Source organism: Lepidochelys kempii, chromosome 9 (genome assembly GCF_965140265.1).
Source record: "Lepidochelys kempii isolate rLepKem1 chromosome 9, rLepKem1.hap2, whole genome shotgun sequence".
Classification (NCBI taxonomy): Eukaryota; Metazoa; Chordata; order Testudines; family Cheloniidae; genus Lepidochelys; species Lepidochelys kempii.
The window spans coordinates 43550773-43571934 of record NC_133264.1 but is presented as its reverse complement, the minus strand read 5'-3'; the positions used below and the strand labels follow the sequence as shown (position 1 = coordinate 43571934).

Here is a 21162-nt window from a genome sequence, read left to right as displayed (position 1 = left end):
GCGGTAGAAGCAGGGGAGCCACGGGCCCTTTAAATAGCCCCCAGAGCCCTGGGGTAGCGGGGGCTCCAGAGGCTATTTAAAGGGCCAGGGCTCCAGCTCCCTCTACCACCCCGGTCCTTTAAATAGCCGCTGGAGTCCCGCCGCTTCCCCAGGGCTCCAGCGGCTATTTAAAGGCCAGGGTGGTAGAAGAGGGGAGCCCCGGGCCCTTTAAATAGCCCCCGGAGCCCCGGGCTGCTGCTGCTACCCCTACCCCGGTGGGGGGGGGCACTTACCTTACAGGGTGGGCTGGGGCTGGCTCTGACCCCCTCAGCCCCGTCCCTTCCGCCCTAGGCCCTGCCCCTTCCGGGGGCCAGAGCTGGCCCCAGAGTACCGGTAAGTCACCGGACTTACTTTCCCCCCTGCTTGTTTCACTACAACCGCTTCACTTCTCCCCTTCCGTCACTGCTGAAGTCAACCCAATCTCATCTAAAATACACCCAGTCTTCACTAGATCCCTTGTCAACCTCAACTATCCACCCCTCCTGCTTTCTTATTCTTGTTCACTAGGCACCCGGCGTAACTCCCACTGAAGTCAGTGAAAAAATTCCCTTTGACATTGGAACGGCTCCTATACCACCCCTACCAACTACTCCATTTTCCACTGGATCTTTCCCTAACACCTTAAAATTGCCACTTACATGTCAGAAAAATCCCTCATTTACTAACTACCATCCTGTCTCCATCCTCATTTCCCCCCACCCCCCCTTAGCTCTTTTCTCACAACTCTCCTGGCATAACCTCCCTAGCCACTCTCAGCCCCTCTAACTGTGCCTGTCCTTCTCAATTAACTCAGGTCACAGATCCCTCTGCCTTCTCATAATACTTGACCTATGATCAGCTCTTGATATAATGATCACACTCCATCAGGCTTTCTGTCAGCTGTTGTTTTCTTTAGTACAACACAGAAAATACAATCTGGCAGATCCTCAGAGGGAGTAAATCAGTAGAGCTACAGTGAAGCCAATGAAGTTATGGCTCTTTGTGTCACCTTCGAATCTCCTCCAACCTCTCTCCTATATACCAACTTCAGGTATTAAATGAGAAGAAGAAAACACCCAAGTATCCATATAAAATCTTCATGAAGCACAAAGAACAATCCAGACATAGGAATATGTGTCTTTCCCACATTCTATCAACTTCCTCTTTCTAAAAATAAACCTAATATTGCTGTACAAATCAACACTTTTGAACCTTGGATTTTAAGACCCTGATCCTACAAAGAAAAATTTATGGGTGGACCAGTGAGCCTATGCACAGTCCTACTGAAATTAATAACTAGAGCCAATAAATCCACATTATTTCAATTTTACAATGACATTCTATGAGCAAAAACCTGCACTCCTTATGAAGGGTTTGGTCTTCCATGCTGCTGAATGCTACTGCAAGAAGTGAAGAGCCAAAGCACTAACACCGAGGTGTGACCACCCTGCACAAGATCTGAAGGGGTTAAGGTAGCCAGGTAGGCCAATTAACTGCCCAGGCTGCACCTGGAGGAGGAGCCAGGGAGCAGGGATTAAATAAAGAGAGGGGGCTCAGCTGGACAGGAACAGGAGGGGCCCATATAAAGCCCAGCATCTGAAAGTGGCTGAGGGCTGAAGGGAAGTAGCTTGCAGTCACTCCCTAGGTGAAGGGAGCTGTGTTTGGGACTGTAGCAGGGTGGTCACCCTGCTCCTCCCCTGAAGGGGTTAAAAGCAGTCCTGGAGAGGGCTGTGGCTGGGTAAAAGGGATTAAGAACAGCTGGGGAAGCTGAGTGAGTAGGAGCCCACAGCTGTGGCCAGCTCAATCAGGGCCCAGCTGGCCCTTATAAGAGGGCTGTGGGCAAGAAGCTGGAGGAGTCTCACTCTAGCCCTGGCGTGTGAAGGACTAGCTAATTCTCGGAGCAGCAAGGAGAAGGTGCCCAAAGTGGTGAAAGGATCCTGTGATACCAGCACTCAGCATTTGCCCGACACTTATGCAGAGAGGTTTGTAGATAGTATAGAGAAATATTCCTGGTGCTCAGCAATGTGAACAAACCTGTTGACCTCACTGGGAAGCTTCTCAAAAGGCATAAAAAGCAGTTAGGTGTCCAATTCCCATTAAAAACCAATGGGAGTTGGGCTCCTAACTCATTTGTGTCTTTGTGCCAATGAACTGAGCAGTGATGAGTAGCAGCATTAGAAGTTATAGGGTTTTTTTATTTTAAATGAGAGCTGATATTTTCATGTAATCACATGACTCCAGCAGTTGCAGCTTTAAGAAAAACACCAAACACAACAGCTGGCAACTTTGCAAGCTTAAGTGCTTAAATGCAATCCAGTGATTGCAAATGATGCACTGACCCGCCTGTTTTAACTTGCTTGGCTGGTTCACTCAAATGTGCTTAATGGCTGCACTCAGAAAAATTTGAGAAGTGGGCAGTCAGCCATGAGAGCCAGCCACTGGCACAGAAATGTGTCCAAGGGCTCTAAGAAAACATTATATTCACATCAAGCAGCTCGATACTTCCCAAGATTGATGAGACACAGAGTCCTTGCCAGTCCACCAGCCTGCAATGCCTACCTTATTGGATTGTGAGCAGAAAAGCCACCACGGCTCAGCAGCCTGACCCATGAATGCTACAATGCATTACTTATCAGCATTCACACAGGATCAAGCTGTCAGGCAAAGCTTCTATTGAAGTCAATAGGTGTTTTGCTGGAGATCAGTGGGAGTTTTGCCTGTGTAGAGACTGCAGAACTTTGCCCTAGACAAATTTTACATTTCTAAAGGCTGTCAAATATTTTCTACTTCTATTTTCAATCCTGAATATTAACAGAACTCTCCATTAAACTGTCCGGCCATACTCAAAGGGCCAGATTGCATTTAGCCTTGTACAAGGGCATATGTGTGGGACGAAGAATACAAGGAGCCTTAACTCCACAGAATCCTGACCTCCCCTGGCCCAATGGTCCCCACATCACACACCACTCTGCACCTGCAGGACGGAGCCTGACTCCTGGTCAGAGTTAATACCTTCTTGGCCAGTACATGAATAGATATATCTGTTTTTGTTTGTAATCTACACAGATGCTATTAACTTTGAGCAATGACAGAGAAAGAGAGTACCATCCTTCAGAACTCCAGGTCAAACCTCCATCTAGGCAAGTTCTCCCTCTACGTCCAAATGCTGCATTTAACCTGTTTAGCCTAAGTCCATCCCAGCCCTAAAATCCCTTTGTATGAGACCGTGTGTAGTAGGTCCCATCTGAGTCCCATGAGGTTCATGAGTGATTGGTCTTGGGACCCACCTGGGCAGCCCCAACCAAACCTCCTCCTTTCCCAGTGGTTCTACAGAAAGCAAATACACAAGGGTCTGTGGTCAAGCACAGCATATTCATCTGGGAAAAAAAAATCTATCTATATTATACTTATATGGTCTCCATTACTGTAGTACCTGAGCATCTCACAATCCTCATGGTATTTAGCCTCGCAGCATTCCTGTGAGATATTAAGTGCTATTATCCACTTTTTACAAATGGGAAACTGAGGCACAGTGAAACTAAGTGGCTTGCATGAGGTCACACAGGAAGTCTACAGAGGAGCAAGGAATTGAACCTGGCTCTCACAAGTGCCCCAGGCTAGTACTCTAACCACTGGACCATCCTTCCTTTCAGAACCAGCTACAAATGAGACAGGGTTAAGTAGTGGTAATCTGGAAGGAAAGTGAAAGGCAGACTCAAGAGAAAAGCAAATGCTAATGTTCCCAAAAGGGGAGAACCTTTAAATTACCACTACCTTACTACTTTACACACTCAGTTCATAGGCCTTTAGCAAATATTCTCTTCCCTGCCAAAAATATTATATCAGACTGAACACTCCAAAGGTGATGTGCAGAAAGATCAAAAAAGGCATAAGGTCAAATTCACTCTAAATCAATGGAGATGCACTAGGGATGAATTTGTTCCATCAGATTTTAATCTCGTTAGCCCCAGCCGCAGAACTCTCACTCACCTTGGCGAGCACTTACTCATGAATCATTCTGGTGGCATCATTTGCAGTTATGAAATGTACGTATCCATTTGTATGAGTAACTGTTCACCAACGTGAAGAAGGATTCCACAACCAAGCCCCTATCAGCCCCCCACAAACAGCTGCAATACCACCTTACTTTGATTTCTTTCCAAGAATTACTAACCCCCAAATGGATAAACAGCAGCAAGTGTGGCATCCATTCATCAATGCACAAACATTTGCTTAAGTTTCACTGGAGTAAACAGAACTATGCATGTGCTTAAAGTTAAGCTTGCGCTTATGCACTTTGCTGAATAGGAATTGATTAAAAGCACATTTTAAATGCTTTGTTGAAAGCCGTTATTTCCTTAATCATCATCTTTGAGGGAGAGTGACCTTTTATTGACAGTGAATGTGGGAATTTGGCTAATCCCTGGATAAGAAATTTGTGTATAGTTCCCACAGTTGCCAGTGGGCAGCATGCATTTCAGTCCTGCTTCACCTCAATTAGCATTTTGTTCAGGGGTACCTTTCTTCCACCTTGCAGGAAATAATAAAATGTATTGATGCATGAAATACACGGACTGAACCAGACAACGAAGGTTGATTTTAACTGTCTAGCTTTAGAATGACCCCCCCCCCCCAAAAGGGAGGGGGAGGGAGAAGAGGAAAGCCTCACTCAAAGTGATATCAAGAGTAAACAAGCTAGGTCTACATATCTGGCACCAGGAGGCAGTCAGCATTCCTTTCAATATGACACACAATTAGATTCCAGCAGACGAAACAGAAAATAATGATTATGATTGCTGATGCTGCAGCCCATAGCAGACTCGCATTAGTTTAAGTGACTGGGTGTATGCCAGCCTCATTGCACAAATGGCAGTGCCTGTTCTATAGGAATCTGAAGAGAAAGAGAGTACTAATAGCTTAACGGTGACCTTTCACACATGCCATCCAGGTGAATCCGACAAGTCTTTTGGCTGTAATGGAACAGATCACTATAGGCCAGTCTCAAGGAAGTTACGCACCATTCATGCAAATAGATTTTTTTGCTTACACATATGAAATAAGTTTCTCTTGAGTAAAAAGTATAGTAAGCACTTTATTGGTTTACTTAACCCTTTCCCCACATGGTAAAAAATAGCCAGCTTTCCATTATTCATTTCAGTTAGCCAATCGGTTAATATGAAACTTTAATTTTTAGCATGTAAGCTCCATGTGGCTATTTCAAAAATTGTAAATGTTTCCTAAAAGAGAATTAATTAAAGTTGGCTTAGGATAACAAAGTGACAAGTAGTGCTCTGTTTCTGGATTGAGCTTTCCATGGTTAGAGTATTTACTACTGAATGAAGTACAGTGTTTGTAACAGACATTGCTGTTGTAAAAGATATACATCTCCTTGTTTCCTGAAGCTGAAAAATAAATTTCATAAACATGAAATGATCACTACATAGTGATATAAAAAGGAATGGGAAGTTCATGTATGTGAAAGCATGTTTCAAATAAATAAAATAGATACAAATACTGTCAGAGCAGCATAAAGGAGAATGAGTGTATTTGAGGAACAGGCCCTAGGATTCCAATCAGCGATCACACAGCTGGAAGTTCTAAAATGGTAGCCAGAACTCTTGTCCATTTCTTCTGAGAAACTAGCCTGACTAAAGGAAAAAGAGCATAATTGGGCTTAATCTTCTGTGACAAAGTTCCTGCTCTACCTTGGTGGGTCTTACACTTACTGGCAGATTTGCTCGCCTTGGAGCTTCACGGCAGCACTCAGCTTGGCCATTTTTCTGAACCCACAGTCCAGGTCGACGACTCCTGTGTCTGATCAGAAGTTGGGAGGATTTGGGGGGAACCAGGGCCTGCCCTCTACTCCGGGTTCCAGCCCAGGGCCCTGTGGAATGCAGCTGTCTAGAGTGCCTCCTGGAACAGCTGTCCGACAGCTACAACTCCCTGGGCTACTTCCCCATGGCCTCCTCCCAACACCTTCTTTATCCTCACCATAGGACCTTGCTCCTGGTGTCTGAGAATGCTGGTACACCTCAATCCTCCAACAGTCCGCGTTCTCACTCTCAGCTCCTAGTGCCTCTTACTCCCAGCTCCTCACACGCACACCACAAACTGAAGTGAGCTCCTTTTTAAAACCCAGGTGCCCTGATTAGCCTGCCTTAATTGATTCTAGCAGCTTCTTGATTGGCTGCAGGTGTTCTAATCAGCCTGTCTTAATTGTCTCCAGAAGGTTCCTGATTGTTCTGCAGCCTTCCCTGTTACCTTACCCAGGGAAAAGGGACCTACTTATCCTGGGGCTAATATATCTGCCTTCTATTACTCTCCTATAGCCATCTGGCCCGACCCTGTCACATATCGCCCTCCCCTCCCCTCCCGCTCAACACTACGGGATTGGGCAACTTGGGACATCAGGCAGTGTACTCGTGACAAGCCATCTGCATTGCCATGGTGGCTTCCAGCCCAGTGTTGTATGGTGAATTGGAAAGGTTTTAGGGACAGGAACCATCTGGTCACCCTTGCGTTCGTCTCTTTATTTTGCTGCATCCACTGGAGGGGTGCATGGTCGGTCACAAGGGTAAACCGTTGTCCCAGAAGGTAATAACTTTGTGTTCCCATGGCCCATTTCACAGCTAGGCACTCTCTTTCAACCATGGCATACTTCTGCTCTCTCGGGTGGAGTTTCCTGCTGAGGTAGAGGATTGGGTGTTCTTCATCTCCGACCATCTGCGATAGGACAGATCCCAATCCTACTTCAGATGCATCTATTTGTAAAATGAATTCTTTGTTGAAGTCTGGGGCTATAAGCACAGGGTTACTGCAGAGGGCGGTCTGTAGATCCATGAATGCTTTCTCTGCGGCATCTGTCCACTTCACCATGTCTGGACCCCAGGCTTTTATCAGGTTTGTCAGGAGACTCGCTCTGGTAGCAAAATGGGGAATAAATCGTCGGTAGTACCCCACCACACCCAGGAATGCCCGGACTTGCTTTTTCCAATTCGGCCAGGGCCAATTTTGGATAGCCTCTAGTTTGTTTAGTTGGGGCTTGACCATGCCCCTTCCTACAATGTAGCCAAGGTATTTAGCCTTGGCTAGCCCTATAGCACACTTGGCTGAGTTGGCTGTGAGGCCCGTCTTAGCATGTCCAGAACCGCTTTCACCTTTTCTAAGTGGGTTTCCCAGTCGGGGGTGTGAATAATCACATCAAACCAGGTATACCGCTGCATAACTGGTGTGGGGCCATAGGAGCTTGTCCATAAGACGCTGGAAGGTGGCAGGTGCCCCATGCAGTCCAAAAGGAAGAACAGTATATTGAAACAGACCCTCTGGTGTAGAGAATGCCATCTTTTCTTTCACATCTTTGGCAAGGGGAATCTGCCAGTATCCCTTTGTTAAATCAAGGGTGGTCAAAAATCGGACATTGCCCAGGCAGTCAACTAACTCATCGACACGGGGTATGGGGTATGCATCGAATTTGGATATCTCATTCAGCCGGCGAAAGTCATTACAAAACCTAGTGGTGCCATTGGGTTTGGGCACCAACACAATCGGGCTTGATCAGGGTTTGGAGACTTACTCCCAGTAGGGGAATTGGAGAAAGGGAGAACCACTGAAAGTAGTGATCCACAGTAGAGTGTCAACCCCCAACCTTCTCTGAAATATCCCCAGATTTGTTCTCCACTCCCAGACAGCATAGAAAGACGAAAAGGGAAAGAAGGGCAGCTAAGGCCTTGGGAATCCGAATACTGGCCCAAAGCCAGAGGCTTGCGCTCATAGGTAGGTGGACCCGAGCAGCTGAAAAGGAGGTCACCCAGGAGGGAGAAGCACCTGAGTCTGATCCACACCCTAACACCTCTGAACCAGTAGAGGCAACAGAGACTGTAGGACTCTTCGATGACTCCTAGCTCCAATATCCTTTTTACCTCTGCTTTGATCTCCTCCCTTTTTGCTGCTGGGACCCAATAGGGCCTTAAAGTTACCTTTGCCCCATGGTCTGTGATAATGTGGTGATATGCTTCAGTGGTCTGGGGTGGTTTGGTTGAAAACACCTCCTGGAATCAGTTGATCATCTCAGAGTTTGGGGTCAGATCAGTGGATATCCTGATCTGCTCCTGCATGTTATTTCCCTGGATCGGGGTCTCTTGGACCACTACACACACCTCTCGTTGGTGCCAAGGCTTTAAGAGGTTAATGTGATAAATTTCATAGAATCATAGAATCATAGAATATCAGGATTGGAAGGGACCCCAGAAGGTCATCTAGTCCAACCCCCTGCTCGAAGCAGGACCAATTCCCAGTTAAATCATCCCAGCCAGGGCTTTGTCAAGCCTGACTTTAAAAACCTCTCAGGAAGGAGATTCTACCACCTCCCTAGGTAACGCATTCCAGTGTTTCACCACCCTCTTAGTGAAAAAGTTTTTCCTAATATCCAATCTAAACCTCCCCCACTGCAACTTGAGACCATTACTCCTCGTTCTGTCATCTGCTACCATTGAGAACAGTCTAGAGCCATCCTCTTTGGAACCCCCTTTCAGGTAGTTGAAAGCAGCTATCAAATCCCCCCTCATTCTTCTCTTCTGCAGGCTAAACAATCCCAGCTCCCTCAGCCTCTCCTCATAAGTCATGTGTTCCAGACCCCTAATCATTTTTCTTGCCCTTCGCTGGACTCTCTCCAATTTATCCACATCCTTCTTGTAGTGTGGGGCCCAAAACTGGACACAGTACTCCAGATGAGGCCTCACCAACGTCGAATAGAGGGGAACGATCACGTCCCTCGATCTGCTCGCTATGCCCCTACTTATACATCCCAAAATGCCATTGGCCTTCTTGGCAACAAGGGCACACTGCTGACTCATATCCAGCTTCTCGTCCACTGTCACCCCTAGGTCCTTTTCCGCAGAACTGCTGCCTAGCCATTCGGTCCCTAGTCTGTAGCTGTGCATTGGGTTCTTCCGTCCTAAGTGCAGGACCCTGCACTTATCCTTATTGAACCTCATCAGATTTCTTTTGGCCCAATCCTCCAATTTGTCTAGGTCCTTCTGTATCCTATCCCTCCCCTCCAGCGTATCTACCACTCCTCCCAGTTTAGTATCATCCGCAAATTTGCTGAGAGTGCAATCCACACCATCCTCCAGATCATTTATGAAGATATTGAACAAAACCGGCCCCATGACCGACCCTTGGGGCACTCCACTTGATACCGGCTGCCAACTAGACATGGAGCCATTGATCACTACCCGTTGAGCCCGACAATCTAGCCAGCTTTCTACCCACCTTATAGTGCATTCATCCAGCCCATACTTCCTTAACTTGCTGACAAGAATACTGTGGGAGACTGTGTCAAAAGCTTTGCTAAAGTCAAGAAACAATACATCCACTGCTTTCCCTTCATCCACAGAACCAGTAATCTCATCATAAAAGGCGATTAGATTAGTCAGGCATGACCTTCCCTTGGTGAATCCATGCTGGATGTTCCTGATCACTTTCCTCTCATGCAAGTGCTTCAGGATTGATTCCCTGAGGACCTGCTCCATGATTTTTCCAGGGACTGAGGTGAGGCTGACTGGCCTGTAGTTCCCAGGATCCTCCTCCTTCCCTTTTTTAAAGATTGGCACTACATTAGCCTTTTTCCAGTCATCCGGGACTTCCCCGGTTCGCCACGAGTTTTCAAAGATAATGGCCAATGGCTCTGCAATCACAGCCGCCAATTCCTTCAGCACTCTCGGATGCAACTCGTCCGGCCCCATGGACTTGTGCACGTCCAGCTTTTCTAAATAGTCCCTAACCACCTCTATCTCCACAGAGGGCTGGCCATCTCTTCCCCATTTTGTGATGCCCAGTGCAGCAGTCTGGGAGCTGACCTTGTCAGTGAAAACAGAGGCAAAAAAAGCATTGAGCACATTAGCTTTTTCCACATCCTCTGTCACTAGGTTGCCTCCCTCATTCAGTAAGGGGCCCACACTTTCCTTGGCTTTCTTCTTGTTGCCAACATACCTGAAGAAACCCTTCTTGTTACTCTTAACATCTCTGGCTAGCTGCAGCTCCAGGTGCGATTCGGCCCTCCTGATTTCATTCCTACATGCCCGAGCAATATTTTTATACTCTTCCCTGGTCATATGTCCAACCTTCCACTTCTTGTAAGCTTCTTTTTTATGTTTAAGATCCGCTAGGATTTCACCATTAAGCCAAGCTGGTCGCCTGCCATATTTACTATTCTTTCGACTCATTGGGATGGTTTGTCCCTGTAACCTCAACAGGGATTCCTTGAAATACAGCCAGCTCTCCTGGACTCCTTTCCCCTTCAAGTTAGTCCCCTAGGGGATCCTGGCCATCCGTTCCCTGAGGGAGTCGAAGTCTGCTTTCCTGAAGTCCAGGGTCCGTATCCTGCTGCTTACCTTTCTTCCCTGCGTCAGGATCCTGAACTCAACCAACTCATGGTCACTGCCTCCCAGATTCCCATCCACTTTTGCTTCCCCCACTAATTCTACCCGGTTTGTGAGCAGCAGGTCAAGAAAAGCGCCCCCCCAGTTGGCTCCTCTAGCACTTGCACCAGGAATTTGTTCTTGTTTCCGGCGTCCTGGCTGCCGCACCTTGTAGAGTACTTTCCCTACAGGGTCAACCACCTCACAGGGCCCCTGCCATTGGGCCAAAAGCTTGCTTGATGCCGTGAATACCAACACCATCACCCAATCCCCTGGTTGGAACTGTCAGACTTTTGCCTGGCGATTGTAATAGGTTCGCTTGGCCTCCTGCGCCTTTTCCAAATGTTTCCGTACAATAGGGGTGACCCGGGCTATTGGTTCTCGCATCTACAACACATGGTCAATTATATTTCTCCCCTCATTGGGTTCCTCTTCCCAGATTTCTTTTGCAATATCTAGTATGCCACAGGGGTGGCGTCCATATAATTCAAAGGGGGAAAACCCAGTTGAGGCCTGAGGTACCTCCCAGATTGCAAACATAAGGTAGGGTAGTAGGATGTCCCAATCTTTCCTGTCTCAACTTACCACTTTCCTTATCATTGCCTTGAGGGTTCGGTTAAACCTTTCTACCAGCCCATCGATCTGCGGATGACAGACTGAAGTTCTCAGGGTATGTGTATGGAGCAGCGTACAGAGGTCCTTCATTAGCTTCGACATAAATGGGGTACCTTGGTCTGTTAATATCTCTTTTGGTAGCCCCACTGGGGCAAAGATCACCACCAACTCTTTAGCTATTGTTTTAGAGGCCGTGTTCCTCAGGGGGATGGCTTCTGGGTAGCGAGTAGCATAATCCAGAATGACAAGTGGTAGCTCACGAAAGCTTATGCTCAAATAAAGATGAAGTGAGCTGTAGCTCATGAAAGCTTATGCTCAAATAAATTTGTTAGTCTCTAAGGTGCCACAAGTACTCCTTTTCTTTTTGCGAATACAGACTAACACGGCTGCTACTCTGAAACCTGTCAAGTATATATTGGTGGCCCCGGACTGTCTTCTCCAGGGGTCCCACTAGATCCATGGCTATTCACTCGAAGGGGACCTCTATGATGGGAAGGGGTACTAAAGGGGCCCTCAAGTGGGGACGGGGACTGTGCAGCTGACACTCCGGGCAGGACACACAATACCTCCGCACCTCTTCATGTACTCTGGGCCAGAAGAATCGTCGTAGGACCCGTGCCAGGGTATTCTCTACCCACAAATGCCTCCCAAAAAGATGACTATGGGCCAGACTTAATACAGCATTCTGGTGTTTTTGAGGTACTAGGATCTGCTGTACCTTCTACCCCTGTACTGGTGAAACCCGGTGTAAGAGATTCTTCTTCATTATGAAAGTAGGGTCCTGGTCCCTGAGTTTTCCCTTCCACGGGGAACCCATCTATTTCAGTCACCTCCTTCCTAATGTTGTCGTACCTTGGGTCTTCAGCCTGGTCCCGTCCAAAATGTCCTCTCCTGGGGCTAATGTGCCTGAGATCTAGGGGGCCAGTCTCTGTTGCCTCTACTGGTTCAGAGGCGTCAGGTGCTTCTCCCTCCTGGGTGACCTCCTTTTCAGCTGCTCGGGTCCGCCTACCTACGAGCGTGAGCCTCTGGCTTTGGGCCAGTATTCGGGTTCCCAAGGCCTTAGCTGCCCTTCTTTCCCTTTTCATCTTTCTATGCTGTCTGGGAGCGGAGAACAAATCTGGGGATATTTCAGAGAAGGTTGGGGGTTGACACTCTACTGTGGATCACTACTTTCAGTGGTTCCCCCTTTCTCCAATTCCCCTACTGGGAGTAAGTCTCCAAACCCTGGGAAGTCTCTCCCTATGAACACTGGGTATGGGAGTTTAGGGACTACACCTGCTGCTACCTCAGCAGTGTTCCCCTATATCTCGATTTTTACTGGGATGGTGGGGTAATAACCAACTGTCCCATGGATGCATGTTATCCCTGTACGCTTAGCCCAAAGCAGCTGACTACGCTTCACGAGCTTCCCCGAGACAAGCGTGATAGCACTCCCTGAATCAACCAGTGCTGTGGTCTCTACCCCATTTAGCTTCACTGGTCTAGTGTACATATGTGGGGTTAGTGAGACCCCCACAAGGTAGGTTAGGGAGCATGGGTCTGCCCAGTTCCCCAGGTTACACTGCATAGGCTCCTCGGCCTTGGGACACTGTGCAGCTATGTGTTCCCACTCCCCGCTGACCAGAACCTCTAGTATCTCCTCCGGGACTCAGTTCGTAACCACTTTCGTGTGAGATGGATGAAGTCATATAATTGGGACCGCGAGGTTTTGTTTAGTCGAGGGGGTAGTCTGCCGCAGCCTCCTCAGGAAAATCATAGTAGGCCTTCTGGGCCTCCCCACACAGGAATGGAGCGAGGATGCCAGACCACTGTTCTCAGGGCCAAGTCTCCTGCAGGGCTGTCCTCTCAAAGGCCAGGAGGTATGCCTCTACATCATCCTCCTGCGTCATTTTCTGCAGCCAATTGCTGGCCTGCATGATCTGCATCCCACCATGGCTGCGGTTCAGCTCTGTAAGGGCCTTTACGTGGTTTACCAGTTCCCGCAACATAGCCCGGTCTTGAGCAGCCTGGTCCATCAGCAGGCGATTAGTCTCTTGCTGTAGCCGCACTGCCTCCTGTTGGGTGGCTGCCTGGACATGAGTAGCCTCCTGCTGGGCAGCCATGGCTTGTATCAGTGCCCACACTACCTCCTCTATTGTGGTGAAAAAAATAAAAATAGACCCTCTTCCCTTTTTTTTTCTTCAAAACACCCTCTTTCTTCTGCCACGCTGTGAACACCAGATCCTACTTCTGACACCAGTTGTGACAAAGTTCCTGCTCTACCTTGGTGGGTCTTGCGCTTATTGATGGATTTGCTCACCTTGGAGCTTCACGGCAGCACTCAGCTTGGCCATTTTTCTGAACCCACAGTCCAGGTCGACGACTCCTGTGTCTGATCAGAAGTTGGGAGGATTTGGGGGGAACCAGGGCCTGCCCTCTACTCCGGGTTCCAGCCCAGGGCCCTGTGGAATGCAGCTGTCTAGAGTGCCTCCTGGAACAGCTGTCCGACAGCTACAACTCCCTGGGCTACTTCCCCATGGCCTCCTCCCAACACCTTCTTTATCCTCACCATAGGACCTTGCTCCTGGTGTCTGAGAATGCTGGTACACCTCAGTCCTCCAACAGTCCGCGTTCTCACTCTCAGCTCCTAGTGCCTCTTACTCCCAGCTCCTCACACGCACACCACAAACTGAAGTGAGCTCCTTTTTAAAACCCAGGTGCCCTGATTAGCCTGCCTTAATTGATTCTAGCAGCTTCTTGATTGGCTGCAGATGTTCTAATCAGCCTGTCTTAATGGTCTCCAGAAGGTTCCTGATTGTTATGGAACCTTCCCTGTTACCTTACCCAGGGAAAAGGGACCTACTTAGCCTGGGGCTAATATATCTGCCTTCTATTACTCTCCTATAGCCATCTGGCCCGACCCTGTCACACTTCTAAGTAACAGTTATCTCCTGTAACTAATCATGAAAGTTTTAAACCAATATCAGACTGCATGCTTACTCAAAATACCAGAATGTGCTCTGTCACACAAATATAATCTTACCCTACAGAAACCTGAAAACTAAAATGAGTGGAAGACAGGATAACATGAACCGCAGTATACTTTTCATCTTCAAAACACACAATTTCAGCCTAAAGAGCAGTCCACAAAATAATAAAGAAAAAGAATATACAGCCTTCTTCATACACTGAGATTCCCCTAGTGAAAGCAAATGAGAAGATCTTTGAAAAGAAGAATAAAGAATTCCATGTAGTTATCTAGTTGAAATCATCTGGAAAGTTGAAGGAAAATGTTTAAGTTTAATGAAAGGAAATCATGTATGACTCAGATGAGACACTCACATTAGGATTAGCAGAAACTTTCTCAGCCTGAAAGACACTTCAAGGCCCAACTGTGCTTCCACTGAAATCAAAGGCAAAATTTTCATTGACTTCAAGGTGCAGGATAAGACCCTAGATTATCTGATATTCACCTGCATTGTGTATTTTCCCCTCCCCAACATTAAACGTCAGAATCACAGCGTGCTGATTATTGTGCTGACAAATGCAATGCATTATGACATAAAAATGCATGCTAAAATATAATAGTTCCTACAACAAATGCAATGTATGTGTCAGGTCATTTTTTCTGCAATAGTTAGAAAGCCTAAGTTTGCTCTCATTTACCCCCTTGGAAGTCAATGGTGATGCATGGATCTGATTTAGGGGAGATTTTGGTCTATGTACTGTAATTCTCCTAGCGACCAGATGCACCTCTTATACAATACATAGAAATATACAAAGTATCGTGATCACCGTATCTACCTCTAATGTATCACAACAATGGCATCACGATGGAGGAGTGGAATGGGTCTCTAACACTGATAATTTGTTCTTCAAGTATCTGGGGTATGGGTGGAGTTTTTTTTAAGCATACAGTGCTACCATGGACTCATCATCAAATGGAAGGAAGTTCCATGGCTCACGCACACTGCACAAGATGCCTATGAAAACACCATCATGGATCATTCCATGAACACAGACAACCTTGTCCTAATGTTCTGAGTTTATCCTTGGATGCCAAACAGAGCAGCAAATGTCTCCACAAATTCAAGCATGATTGACAAAAGAACATTCTTGAGCTTGAGACAACATGGACCATAACAATGCCTCTAAGCATGCATTAAACAAATGTTTTAATCATATAGTATATTCTTATTTTTTTTTACATTTTCATTTGTGCTCTCCTGTCTTGCCTTATTTGTTCAAAATTGAAAGTGTTGATGAATTTGATATCTTTACCATTGCTCTAAACTATAAACACTTAGGTTTGCCATGCTGGCATGTCCATCTGGCACAAATTTTCCTGGTTTGGAATTGCATTCTTTATGCCTCCCCTTTCTTTAGTCTCTCAAGTATTTTCCCCCTAAATCATATGGTAAGCCAAGTTCAGCACAGGAATTAACCTTCTAAAGTTCTGCAACTCATTTCCTTCTCACTTGTTCTCAGTATGGTTTCCTTCTCTTCTAAGTCAAGGGGATCAATTTGAATTTTCCTAGATTAGTCTCAACCCTGTTTTGAGCACAGTTGCCATGATTCTTTATTGATGGTGGTGTTGGACTTCATACAAGTTTAGCCAGCTGCATCATTAGTCATTTCAGTAATTTCTCGCCCAGCTTTCAACAATTTATCAGAAGGCTTGTCAGTTATATGTTGCCATTATTTATTGTGTAATTCTAACACCCCTAGCTCTGCCTCCCTAATCCCACCAGCCATACAAAATAGATCCGCTATCAGCATATTTTTAGCCTTCACTCATGTAAATGTTGTACATTAAATAGCCCTTTTAATAATCTCACTACTCTTCCATTCTCCATCCATTTTCTAGTCATTGTCATCATATCATGTTACTGTTTTCCTCTCCCCCGCATCTTTCTTGATTTTTTTTCTCCTGATAGCTTGATATTTAGCACTAAAGAAAGTGCTTTTAGGAATTCTTAGCAAATAGAGATATTTACACTCACAATCCCACTTTCCTAAATACCCCACATTGGAATCTCCCTGTCCCTTTTGTTAAAAAATCCCCAGTTGGTAGATAATTTCTGGAAATGTTGCTAGGAGTTCTAGCATGCAAATGTGCAACTGAAGTCCATACATTGACCAGATTTGTAAAATACTCTAAATTCTCTATTTAGCAAATTCCACAGAAAGTCTACAATTTTCTTCATTTCATTTTAAGTCAGTCGCTACCGAATCCCATAGTAATTATCTGTGATATGTGCATGCACTATTGACAAAGGTCTTGTTGGCTGCTAATTGATGCAAAAACATCAAATGATCATCAAATAACGAAAGCAAAAAAGTGAACTTCAAAACAATTAAGGAGTACTTACTGTGGCAGAGAGTTGTGGCCCATTCAATTGTGCATGCAGGATGGCTTCATTGATTGAATTCCTGATTCCCAGAAGTGCAAGTTCCAGATCATGCGACCCAGCCATTTCATTAGTCAGATATTCCAGTGCGGAGATATACTCCCTCCATTGAGTATCCAGCTCTGACACACTGGCCAAACAGCCCCTCATTACATTTAGACAATATCCCACGCAAGGTCTGATTAGTGTCAGTCCTTGACAATGTGGACAGTACTGCATCTTCACGAGCGCTTTGCTACATTCCTTTGTAATAGCTGCATGTTCCGTTGTGTTTATCACTTCAATGCCCATATTGAGGGCCTTGTTTAGCATCCTACTTGCCCAAAGAGATTTTGACAGCTCTGTAACCACTTCGTTAGAATAACGTCCAAAGGGATTTATGTCTTGTCTTGTTAGTCGTAGACACTCGGTATATTCCTCTGATAAATCTATAATTCCAGGGTTTATTAGCCGACTGTAAACCAAAGGAAAGAGACTGTCGAAGAACCGTAAAACTGCATTTTCCACTGTAGTCTCAGCACCCAAAATATATAGAGAGAGGTCTGTAAAAAGTTCTTTGACAGGCTCTGCAGCTTCTTTTGCCATGGCTCTGTAAGCTGTCTCAAACAGGGAGGTTGTGTGATTCTCTGCAAAGCGAAGCAATGACTCAAAGGCCTCTGCAAAACAAAGACACGTTAAAGGTTGACAGAAAAGTGGTTTATAACTTATTGATGCACAGGGACACTGATAATAAAATTATATGACTCTGGCAGATTGCCCCAACAAGATTACCAGATTCTGACTATTTAGTGCCTGATCCGTAGCCAACTGAAGTCAATGGAAATATTCCCATTGGTTTCAATGGGCTTTGGTTCAGGCCCATGAGCAATACTTGGCAGGGCAAATCCACACAGCTTTAGAAGCTGCCATTGTATGTTGGCAGGTCCATTTGGTACATTTCCAAAGCAACACTCTTTTTGACCAAGAAATGACATATTTCCAGTTTACAATGAACAGTCTGACATTCTAGTAGCAAGTACAAGTGAACCAAGAAATCAAGCATCAAATTCCTGAATCGGCAAAAACCCTTTCAATGCAACCTATGTCTTTCTGTTATGTGACAGTAAGGCAAGCTGGTAGGATTGCTTTAGGATGAAATGCACTGCAATTGTAAGAACCCAGTTCTACAATAATTGCTTTACCATGCAGTATAAGCAATTTTATAATATTTGCATTGAATAAGAGGGAATATTCTTGTTCACTAATGTATAGTATCTTTGTTTTCACACTTTGCTCTCAGTCTTGTCATTGTCATCTGTATCATTATCAGAATCAGCGATGAAGCTTTATAATATTAAGTCTAAAAAAGCCCAGTTGACAGTAAGAATCACTTAAATGACCAAATATTCAGTTAATAAAGACTCCCATCTTAGACCACATCTGCACTTCTCAAATATTATCATATTGAAATAACTTGATGAATAACTTAAAAACTCCATGCCATGTAACTAAAACACTCCTTGATACCATAACCATTGGCTAGTGTTTAATTTGCTTCCCACCTCACATAATCTAGCTGCTACCCCGTAGAACTATTGAAATCATGCATTGAAAAGACAGAAAAACAAGCCATTTACATCCCTCTAAAGACTATTCAGGTTTATAAAACATACACTTGTAATGATTTGGACTTTTGATGTGGAAAGTGAGTATGTACTAGAATGAAGATTAAATAAGAACATAAGAACAGCCATACTGGGTTAGACCAAAGGTCCATCTTGCCCAGTATCCTGTCTTCCGACTGGCAAATGCCAAGTGCTCCAGAGGGAATAAATAGAACAGGTAATCATTAAGTAATGCATCCCCTGTCACCCATTCCCAGCTTCTGGCAAACCCCTGCCCATCCTGGCTAATAGCCATTGATGGACCTATCCTCCATGAATATATCTTGTTCTTTTTGGAATCCTCTTATACTCTTGGCCTTCACAAGATCCTCTGGCAAAGAGTTCCACAGGTTGACTGTGCGTTGTGTGAAGAAATACTTCCTTTTGTTTGTTTTAAACCTGCTACCTATTAATTTCATTCGGTGACCCCTAGTTCTTGTGTTATGAGGAGGAGTAAACAACACTTCCTTATTTACTTTCTCCACACCAGTCATGATTTTAATAGACCTCTATCATACCCCTCCTTAGTCATCTCTTTTCCAAGCTGAAAAATCCCAATTTTATTAATCTCTCCTCATACGGAAGCTGTTCCATACCTTAATAATTTTTCTTGCCCTTTTCTGAACCTTTTCCTATTCCAATATATCTTTTTTGAGACAGGGCGCCCACATCTGCATGAGTATTCAAGATGTGGGCATACTATGGATTTATATAGAGGCAATATGATATTTTCTGTCTTATTATCATCTATCCCTTTCTTAATGATTCCCAACATTCTGTTCCCTTTCTTGACTGCTGCTGCACATTGAGTGGAGGTTTTCAGAGAACTACCCACTTACAGTCTGCTTTGGACTTAACAATCTTGAGTAGTTTTGTAACAACTGCAAGTTTTGCCACCTCCCTGTTGACTCCTTTTTCCAGATCATTCATGAATATGTTGAATAGTACTCGTCCCAGTACAGATTCCTGGGGGACACCACTATTTACCTCTCTCCAGTCTGAAAACTGAATAAAGCTTGACATATAAAAAACAATCTTGGATAAGTCTGGGAGGTAGCTCAAAGAACGCTTGAGAGGTAAACGTTAAAGTTTCCATTTCACAATGCTGTCACTCGGGCGCTGCTTCTTGCAGAAAGCGCTTCGGGGGAGGGTTAAAGAATAAAATCAAAGCACAAACTGCTCTTATAGAGGGCCCCAGCAGACGAGTAATGGAGTAATGTAGGTGCAGCTACCACTCTGACAATTACTTTCTCAATATTAATCTCTGCTTGACTTGCTTTTCAGCTGATGTTTGGGCGGAGGATGGGGAAGGGTTTGGGGAGAAGTTTGCTTCACATCACAAACAAGAAAACAAAATTACATCAAATTAAAACAATCTATAGTTGATCTTTTCTCGACATCACTTTACACCAGCTGAGGCTCTTGCCTGAACAGGTTTATTGGCCTCATCACCACAGCACAATGTAGTCTGGTAACATTTGGGACAAACTACACTTTCTCTTATAGGGGGCCCAGCAGAGGCATAGCTGGGGTGGTATAGGCCAGGATTAACATGCATTGGCAGGACTATGTTAAAAAGCTTGCACAATGCCTTTCCGTATTATGGCTGCCTGTGCTACTACTCCCTTGGTGATTGGATTTGAATGCTCATGACAGCAAAGGGTACTAGTTAACTAAGCTGATAACTCAAGGTGCCCCATGGTACATTGTGTAAATCAGTATTTTAGCCACTATTTTTTAAACCCAGGCTTGCCTTTCATCTGACAGATTGAAACAAGTGCATCAGAATAACTCCAGCCATCTTCATGGTACTACAGCAACTAATACCATGGAAGGTGGTGGTTGTTTTTAAATCCTAGAACTTAAGAATCCAGCTAGAATTTGGTTTAAAAAGAAAAAGTTCGCTCTCAGGCAGAGCCCTGGTTTGCCAAGTTTCAGCCTGAAGCAGATTTTTACAGCTATGTTACAAAATTCTGCAAATGGGGTTTATAGTGGAAATACTGACACAATCTTAACTCTAACATAGTTAACTACATAGCACTGTGCTAATAAAATATATTTTCTTTGCCAAGACACCCCTATTTAATCTTTTTAGTTTGCTTTATTTTATTCTAGTGGAAATCTGAACACTGTTTTTATTTCACTGAAACCATTCAAAACAAATATGTTAATAAAAGAAAAAGAGGAAAGCATTAAGACCCCTTTTTGTGTTCTTTTCTGTTCATGATATTGAACCTTATAGCTGCAGTACAGGAAAAAAGGATTGTTCTCCCATGTCATATCAGCGCCTGTAGATTCCCACATGGTCACTTTACATATCTCACCCTTAATTGTGTATTGCAACCATTGTCCAAACAGGACTGAATGAGACATGCTTAAGAGCCAGTCTAAGGCATCCTTAAGAAGTTACTGTTGAATGAAAGAGCACCTTTCCTGCCCCCTCACCTCTATACCATACCCTTGGCCTTTCCAGCATTAGGAACAAGGGACTGAGACCAAAAATCAAGCATCCAGCATGGACACTTCACAACACAAGTACTGACCCAGCAACCCTAACTATGTATGTAAGCAGGCTCATTCAAATCAAAGGAACTGCTCATGAGCTTAAAATTAAGCATGTGTCTAAGACAGTGAAGGATCCAGGCCATACCCACTATGCTATCAGATCACAACAATGTTGCTTTAAAAATATCTAGGAATAAGTTGTAGTTTTTGTAGCTCAAGCGGTTAAAGCTCTGTTAAAACAACAATGTATGAAAAATGACAGCAGTAAGTAGAGGGAGATTTTCAAAGGCAGAAAGGGCAAAATGGCATCTAAATCCCATTAAAAGTAAATGGGATTTGAGCACGTAACTGCTCAAATCTCCCCTTGAATCTGCACTTTAAGGGTAAGTTTATGATCAAGGTTAGTAGTGGAATATGTTGGCATTGTGCTTTGACTATCAATCTGCTTCCAATGTTCACATCATTACTGCCATACAGTCTCATTCTTCTGAAACTGAGCTTATTCAACATTGAAATTACCATGTTGACCATGTAGAGGCCACATTGTACAAGGCGCTGTATAGACAGTAAATG

At 44.8% G+C, this 21162-nt stretch overlaps 1 protein-coding gene across 4 annotated transcripts in view; it reads right to left on the bottom strand.

Annotated features, from left to right (window-relative positions):
- Positions 1–21162, bottom strand: part of LOC140917371 (glypican-5-like) — a 609804-nt gene that overhangs the window by 436821 nt on the left and 151821 nt on the right. For all 4 annotated transcript variants that reach the window (XM_073360049.1, XM_073360046.1, XM_073360047.1 and 1 more), the window contains exon 3: positions 16403–17097. In XM_073360049.1, coding sequence (XP_073216150.1) covers positions 16403–17097 — 695 coding nt within the window. The remainder of the gene's footprint in view (positions 1–16402; positions 17098–21162) is intronic.